The 8978-nt window shown below is 34.9% G+C and overlaps 1 protein-coding gene across 4 annotated transcripts; it reads right to left on the bottom strand.

Moving 5' to 3' along the window:
• Window positions 1-3249: 3249 nt before the first annotated feature.
• Window positions 3250-8710, bottom strand: LOC121974510 (outer mitochondrial transmembrane helix translocase-like). 4 transcript variants are annotated; one of them, XM_042525608.1, is made up of 5 exons: window positions 8459-8710; window positions 6273-6573; window positions 5016-5174; window positions 4273-4568; window positions 3250-3573 (listed from the first exon to the last, which is right to left on the bottom strand). In XM_042525608.1, exons 1-5 carry the CDS (start codon window positions 8651-8653, stop codon window positions 3367-3369), a joined length of 1158 nt encoding a protein of 385 aa, XP_042381542.1. In that variant the 5' UTR covers window positions 8654-8710; the 3' UTR covers window positions 3250-3366. The 4 variants fall into 4 exon arrangements, 2 of the variants coding, with proteins under 2 accessions (XP_042381542.1, XP_042381543.1); XM_042525609.1 differs by having other exon boundaries at window positions 3250-3570; XR_006110012.1 differs by having other exon boundaries at window positions 3510-3573; window positions 3690-4568.
• Window positions 8711-8978: the final 268 nt, after the last annotated feature.

Below are 8978 nucleotides of genomic sequence, written 5' to 3'. Positions count from 1 at the left end.
AAAAACACGAAGGGCGGCTCCGTAGTGTGACGCAAGTAAAAAAATTGAAATTAGGTTCTATTGATCATCAGGATAAATCGAGAAGCACACACGATAATAATCCTTTGATTACATTCTCATTTGGAGAAAAAATTCCTATAAATACATCGAAATTCCTACAAATACACCATAGCTGGAGTTCGAACCGTGGGAAATAACTTGGATGTTCTATCGTGACATCATTACCCCTGGGACGTACGTAAGGAAAGGAAAGTAGGAAGATTTAATTGATGCGCTGTTGTCCAATAAAATCTTAGATAATTATTTAAGAAAGGTTTTTTTTTTTGCTTAATTTTAAAAGAAACAAAGTTATTGATCCTTGTTATTTTAAAAATAAATAAATTAAAAAAATTTTAAAGCAAATTAAATATCATGCTACAAAAATAACTCCCATGAGTTTGACATAATTAGTATTTATTTGGGTGTTTATTCAAATATATTTTGGGATCAATTTTTAAGAAGTGCAGGAATAGTTCGGTAGGATGCTCCACAAATTGGCAAATATATGGTATTTGCATGGGTGTTTGTAAAATACCTCGTCCAGTATTTACATAGATGTTTGACTTCTTTTACTCCCTCTCATATTTGTGGGGCCGGGTTGAGGGGGCCGCTGGATTGGCGGTTCCAACCTTTTTGCAGCATAGATGTTTGACTTCTAGACTAAAATATGACATCTATCTTTTTGCGAATTACCATTTAAAATACTCACTTGTAATGAAGTTTAATAATAAAAAATAATAATGTTGCTATTTCATTGTCATAAGATCTTTCAAGTAACTAATAAAATAACAGTCATATTATTCATAAGACAATTAAAATGGTTGCGGCATGTGCCAGAATGAAATTAAATTTTTACCAAATGGGCAGAATAGTGGCCTCAAAGTGGCATCATTAATATCATAAGCTTTTGGCATGGTGATGTAGTAGACAAAGCTGTCATCATCAGGAACCTCGCCGTGCTCGCCAGCAATGTAGGTACAGCAATGAAGCGTGGAATTCACGGAACTGATAAACTTATAGCGCGGCGATGGCATCCCATAAAAATATAAACTATTCCTCAATTTCACACTGAAATGCTTGATCAATCCTGAACCACCAGTGCAGTCTCCCATTATGATATGCAAACTAATTCTCTTGGTTTTGTAGAATGGCAGCTTTTTATCCTTAAACGATATATATCCCTCGTGATCACTTACCTTCCGAAAGAGCATAATAGCTTGGGTGGACAAAGCTGAAAACCTCCAATCGGCAGCTATTGTAGGCAGCATTGCAGGAGAACCAACAATTGTGCGCAACTTATTAAGGTCGGTGCCTGAGAATATGGAAACTTCTCCAAAACAGTCTACAGCCAAAAAGGATTGGTAGCAGAAAGCAACATCCTCGTACTTGCTCTGGTTGTTCATCGAGTTCCAAGAAGAGCCATCGACCCCCATGCGAAGCGATACCAATGCCTTGCCAACGGCTGATATGACGACGATGGTGCAATCAGTGTTGGACGACGGGTTAGAAGACATCGCCATCCGATGGATTAAATATTGGATTTCAACGTACTCCATCGTAGCCTCTGGACGAAGGGGATCAAAGTGCATGTTATACTGAATTCTTCTGGTGAAGAGATCTTTGGGGACCTCGGGGAGATGAACATGAGCACCGGTGAGGGGGTTAAGGAGGGAGATGGCATAAGAGTCATGTTGTCCTTCGAGAAGCAACCATCCCTGGCATGAGACGACTCCTAACTCGAGGTTCTTGTTCTCTTTAAGGGCCGGTACAGCGATAGAGTGCGATTTGTGATCGGTGAAAGAGAAGTAGAAGAGTCGTCCGTCAACTCGATCACATCCCATTATCAACCATGGAATCAAACAACCATGAGTGTCGATAGAGATAGAGCGCCATGTTTTGCAAACAGAGCGAAAACGAATATAATCCATGACATCTAACCTCTTGGCAATGAGTTCTAATAGATTGTCGTCGATCGAATCCCAATCCACCGATAAGTTTCTGGCTGATTTCTTTGTATTGCACGAAACTTGCAAACCCATCGCTGATTTCTTTGTATTGCGTGAAACTCGCAAACCCATCGCTGATTTCTTTGTATTACACGAAACTTCTGATAGAAACCAATGAATTTATAAAGAAGAATAATTCATATGGTAAATCATATATAGAAACAAAGTTATTATAGGCAGAATATCTGAAAAGAAAGAATATTATATTGACTAGCAAAATAAAATTTTGAATATTAAAAGAAAAGCAATAAAGGTAGTTATGTTAAAATTTACTATTTTGGTGAAACAAACTTGGTAGGATATCTAAAAAGATAAAATATTGCATTGACGTAGCAAACCAAAATTTTACATATTAAAAAATAAGTATTATAAATAGATAATATTTATTGATAATAATTTATTATTTTATCTTACTAATTAATAAAAATATCCTTGATTATTAATTTTAACAAAAATTTAAAATAAAATTATGTTAATATTTTTTTAATTTTCATAATAAAAATAATTTTAAGATTTATTTTCTTATAGTGTAGGGAGGATTTTAAGTGATAATTTTGAAAAATAAAATAGATATTTTTTTCATTAAATGAAGAGGATTTTAACATTAAAATGAAATTTTCAAGTATTTTGATATTAATAAAAGTTTAAGGATATGAATTATATGTAATTGTAAGTGAGATATGATCACACAATTATACAGATTTATTAGTAGTATTTTAGATGGATGAGGCGGGTTAATTTTTTTATTTGATAAAAACTTAGTATTATTATTTTTTTATGATTAATATATAAAACAAAGAACGGTCAATTCTACGGCCACTTTTAGTGAGCTCGGTTTTTTATAAATAATTATTTTTTTAATAACACCTAAAAATGATTATTTTTTTAATAATTATGTTCAAGTTTTTCATGACCAATATGGGAAGTAGAAGATTTTTTTTTCTTTTAATTTATCGATACAATATATTCGAAACATAATTTATACACCAAAAAAACTCTTATTCGTCCTCTGAATGTTTTCCGGCCTCTCACATCCATAGAGATTAAAATGACTTTTTTATTTGTAATATAAGTGGTGCAGATCGAATGTTGTTCTTTGTTTCACATCACTTTTTTTTTTTATCAAACTAAAATATATATATATATATATATATATATATATATATATATATATATATATATATATATATATATCATATTCGGTGAGTTTTTTTATATCAACAAAAGCAGAAAGAAGACAGATATTTTGTCGTCAATGCCGTGCAAAGAAAGGTCGATGATCAAGGCAACTTGCCCAAGCATTAGAGAGGAGCTAGATGACCTATGCGTCCTGGCTTTGGGATTGATTGTTCACTGGGCTAGACACAAGCTCTGAGAACTCCAAAATGGCATCGTGCATTGGCTCTTCTTCATTTGGCTCTGTTTGTGCAGGCCGTTCAGGTGGCTGTATACCGGTTAATTTCCTCGCCTTCCGAGATGTTACTAGTGCATTCTCCAAGTCTGACTGTTCTAGTGGTCTCGGACCCTGCTGATAAGAACAAGACAGATTGCAACGAATAATTCATGTTTCCAGCTTCTAAAAACGCCCATCTAGCTATAGCAATTATTTTGAAAAAAAAAGGAGTTTAAAGAAACAGGCAATACCTTGAAATGCAGAGGTTGTCACAAAAATGTTAAATTGTCTCCACAAAGTCCTCTCAAGGTTCGCAAAGAGAAAAAACTCGAATACCAACTTTATAGAAAAATGCCTTAATAGAAGATCTAGTCTAGTGAACATGCATAGGTCAGGAGCGAGACTTCACAGAATAAAGAAGATAGAACATCAAAATGAACAATAGACAACGATAGTAGATCTGGCTATCATGCAAAAAGGTGGAACCGCCACCTTAGCGGCCCCTCGGGTCCGGCCCCACAGATGTCCAGAGGGGGTAAATCACGATTAAGCTGGGCGGGAGGGGTGACTGGGGGTCGAGTGGAATTTAAGCACAGCAGACCGAGATTTTACGCCCGTGTGCAGCTGACGACCCTCGACCCTACGGCCTTCGATGCAAGCGTCCAGGCACCCTACCAGCTGATCCAGCCCGTGGGGGCGTAGATCTGGCTATCATGAAGTATGCAGATATGCTCTTGAATGGATTAGATTGGCTTAAATTTATTAGGCATCAAGGGGAAAGTTGGAGGAATGAACTTGCCAAAATATTATTTGATAAAAATGATAAATACTCACAGTGCATATCATTCCATTCTTCTCATCATTGAGTAACTCCCTGATCGGGAAATAGGCTGCTTGTTTGCACAACTCAAGCAAATCTGAACCGCTAAAATCTTGACACAATGCAGCTAGGTACTCGAAATCAATGTTTTCTTCGACATTTTCACCCTTGAGTATTACCTTTAGTATGATGGCCCTCTCATTTTGATTAGGCATGCCAATTTCAAAAGTTTGGGTAAACCGCCTGAGGATTGCCTCATCTAACTCTGATGGCCGATTTGTAGCAGCAAGAACCATTACACGAGCATTCTCTGTAAAAAGAAGGGGCATAAAGACGGGGCAAATTTACAAGCAGCACTTCCTAGTCTTTTCTGGTATGACATTTCTATACTATCACTAACAAATCAGTTATTTTTGATAACTAAGTTCATGGAATTGCTGTCGCGTATGACATGGACATAGGAATGCAGCTTGAATATTATTGTTTTGCCTAGCAAAGCAATGAAATTAACTGCAACAGTCAAAATCACAGGAAGTCAGGGGGAATAGAGGATTAAGATACTCTAACTCAATGAGTGAACAACTTAACTAACAAAACTAAATTATACAAAAGGAACAAATATACTGGGTGAATGATAAAAATAAGAATATTGTTGATTAATAATGAGAATCATACCTATGATAAGGAAATGAAGCATACATTCACAAAATAGACTCAAGTGAATTGGTGAAAACCCAAAGGAGAATATGAAACTCACGGTCAGTTGTGAAGCCATCCCACAAGGACATGAACTCAGTTTTCATGTTAGCCAATGCTTCCTGATCTGTATTCTGTCGCTGACCCAAAAAACTATCCACCTCGTCAATGAAAATAATAGCAGGTTGTAGCTTATAAGCAAGGCTAAAAACAGCAGAAACTGCAACAAATCCAGTGTAAATATAAGCAAACAACTATGTTTTTTTTTAGAAGGTGAAAGTAATTTTTAATAGATCATATTGCCATATATAAAGTAAAATTTTGAGTAGCAATATCCTGTAACTAATCAGCATCTACACAACAGTCAATCAGGATTCAGATCTAAAAGACTTGAACCTTCTTGTATCATCCAAAAGTTATGTTCAAATGGTATGTACAACAAGCATGGGGCATGATCCAGCCAGAGACACTTGATAATTAGTTAAGTGAACATTAGTGATCCTAAAACTAGCACTACCACGAGGATGTATCTGCATGAAATAATGATACTAGTCATTTTGGAACCATAATACGTTAGTAAGACCAAATGCCTATCTCACACTGCCCCCAAAAGAACTAGAAGTGGATTTATATGCGGCTTAGATGCAAACTCCATTTCCACCATATTCCATGTGTAATTCTATATGCAATATCAATCAAGTATTCAAAACAAACATGTAAACATAATAGAAGATTCTATATAGGACATTGCAAATATGTTAAATAAGCTAATGGAAAATAAGCTAGATTATGGGTTCAAATCAACTTATTATGTATCAGAATCAGAATAACTGATAAGTGCAATTTGTGAATGAGATAATTATCAATTTGTGATAATTCATAAAAAAAAAAGGAAAAAAAATATAAAAATGAAAAAGAATAGTAAGCTACAAGAAATGTGATAACTGATAAGTGCAAAGAGCCAATTCACAGCTTCTAACAAGAAGTGACACTTGAATTTAGCTTACCAAGAACTTTTGTCAAAAAAGCATAAAAAAATAATGAACTATCTTGACCAAGGCATAACTCCATATTCACTAGCCCCTCGTGCACTTCAATACAGAATTGTCAGAACACAATTTTGTACATTGAGAACGCCATAAGTTTTTGTCTTGGTTTGTAGTATATATGTGGTTATTACACAATTAACATAAAAAATGAAAATTAACAATAAATTATTTTAAAATTTTATTGATCAATATAACCACAAGGCATATCAATAAATCAATATGTAAAAACATTATGCTCTCTCTGAAGAAATCATAAAAAACCAACTTACCAAGTTTTTGGGCATCCCCAAACCATTTACTCATCAAATTTGAGATCCTCACATTAATAAAAACTGCACCAGACTCTTTTGCTAAGGCCTTGGCTAGCATTGTCTTTCCTGTTCCAGGTGGACCATACAACAGAACGCCCTTTTGTGGGCTAAGAAGTTTTCCATGTGAAAACAACTGGGGTCTACGAAGTGGAAGAATGATCAATTCAAATAATGCTTGCTTGACATGCTCTAAACCCCCAATAGACTCAAATTCAATATCAATGTGATCGGTATTTATAACATCACAAGCTATTACATCCTGCAAAATGATCATAAACATAATCATTAATTTTTTTTAATGATTTGCCTATAATTTAACAACTTGAGGCACCAATTAATAGTTCCTACCACAAATGAAGGACCTTAAATATAGCAGTAGCCATTATCCATTAAAAAAATGCTAATATTTGCTTAGATATGACTTCAAACTCTATGAATCATAGGCTAGTATTGCCACTGCAAACTACCATAAGAAGGGTAACTGGCTCCAATGAAAATTCTACTGATGGGTGAATGTTGATAAATCTCATCCATCACCTTTACAAGCAAATACAATTGTTTCATTGGAAATTATCTTTTTTCAGGGATTGTGTCTTGATCACATAGGAACTGCCATTGAAGAATCCTACCTACCCAGTCATGATCAACTTTTTAAAAAGCATACACAGCATGTGGTCGAATAACAATATAGTGCATATGTGGTATGTGGAAGAATATATGGGATACATATATAGTAAGCATTCAGAAATTATTCAGCACTAATTCTGTATATAAAAAATACAATTTAATACTTGTTGACATTTTTTTAAGAAAAAATAAATTATATCTATCTCATAATGAACAACAAATGTGCAAATAAAAAATTGTGTTTAGAATCTACAAGCGAATTATCTGGTACTTAAGAAACACAAACTTATATAGAAAACTGATAATATTCTCTAAAAGCATAGTCATCTTCCTGATACTCATAAAATTCCTCAGTTTTGCTTGAGCCAAATCATGATCCACTAATTTTTATTATAGATATATCAGTACATATGAGAGTAGAGCGTTCTCTTGTGTTGTTCATAAGCTCTTGAAACTTTCACAAGTAAATTCATTGAGCTCAATCCAATGTGACCTCTTTTATTCTAAACCAAATAAAGCATTTCATCTTAGCTTATCATATCTTCATGAAAGGAAACTGCAACCACATAACATATATACAATGACAATTTGTCGTGTCTGTTTCAAGCTTATATTCTTGGATTGTTAAAGCTCACAATAACTATGGAGAAACAAGGGAGACTTGCCTCGACACTTTATGTGATAAAAGTACCAAATTCAAGTAGGGGGTGATGTTCGACCTGAAGTAATGGATACTAATATATGAAAAAAACTCTTTAACTAAATTGAATCAAATTTTAGACCAATTGCAAGAATTATATGATGCAAAAAAAAAAAAACTTGGTATTAAGGCTTTATTAACAATAAAACCCTTCATATCTTCTTTTTAAGGCAATTAATGTTATTGATATCCCCACAGCAAATTCGTTATGCCAGGATTATTTTGCTTATGACAGTGTAACCATCCTACTTAACCGTGAATTATTAAAAGATGGTTCAAGAGTCAAGACTACATTAAAGTCAATATGAATCTCAGCTGTGAAGTTACTAGCAGGGTTTCCTATTTCGTTGTGTTTTCACGAGGACAAATCTCTAAAGTTCAGTCGCACTGTTCTCACCTCTATTCGTTCTACAGATTTGTCTATAAGAAGAGGCTATGACAACACAGCGAGCAACAAGTTGAAGACGATACTTGAGATTTGAGAAAGCAGACATGGAACGCAAACTGGCACGAATATAAACTTAAAACTCCTAGACGATCATCGGGAAGACCAAGTTATCAATACAAACTATTTATCCATCAATTGAAAATCAACATCCAAAACCATTATTTTAAGCCCCTAGAACAATCCCTAGGCAGGTCGCCTCCGATATCTCTGCCTAGACTACAGCCATATGAACGTTCGCAAACACATAAACTACCAACCACTAGGCAACCGACGCCGGCAAATCTACAAACACAAAGTCTGAATCGGATCGATCACTGTCGGCGGAAGGAAGGAGGGATGACGTGAGAATAAACAGAACAAGACGACGACCTCGTATGGGTTGGTGTTGATGAGAGGGCGACCGAGGCGCTTGGCGATCTCCTTCTTGTGCTCGAGGGCCTTCTTTCTGGCGGAATGGTTGGGGTCGAGTTGGCGCAACCCGACGAAGAGGACGAGAGAACTCAGCGCTGCGGTCGCTGCATAGAGCAGGAGCTCCTGAAGCAAGCTCGACCTAGACGAGCGCATCGCTTCTGTTTATCTCTTTCTTCCCGTTGCTTTTCGTCTCCACCGTCTTCGGAATGCTTTTCGTCCTGCTAGTTATAATTTAGGTATATTTCGAAACGCCCCGTCGAATTTAGGGTTTTCTAATTACACCGCATAGTTTTAAAATATTAAAATAGAACCTGATATATATATCTTATCTCAGCTGCTACTATAATTTTTAAATGATTTTCATTGAATTGAAAATAATTTTAAATATTTTTTACTATACATTTTAAAGATATTTATATATACTTTATATATAATAATTTTAATTAAATTGAACTTATTTATTTTAATATATTATAAT

Source organism: Zingiber officinale, chromosome 4B, assembly GCF_018446385.1.
Source record: "Zingiber officinale cultivar Zhangliang chromosome 4B, Zo_v1.1, whole genome shotgun sequence".
NCBI lineage: Eukaryota > Viridiplantae > Streptophyta > Magnoliopsida > Zingiberales > Zingiberaceae > Zingiber > Zingiber officinale.
This window is presented reverse-complemented; position numbering and strand designations above follow the sequence as displayed.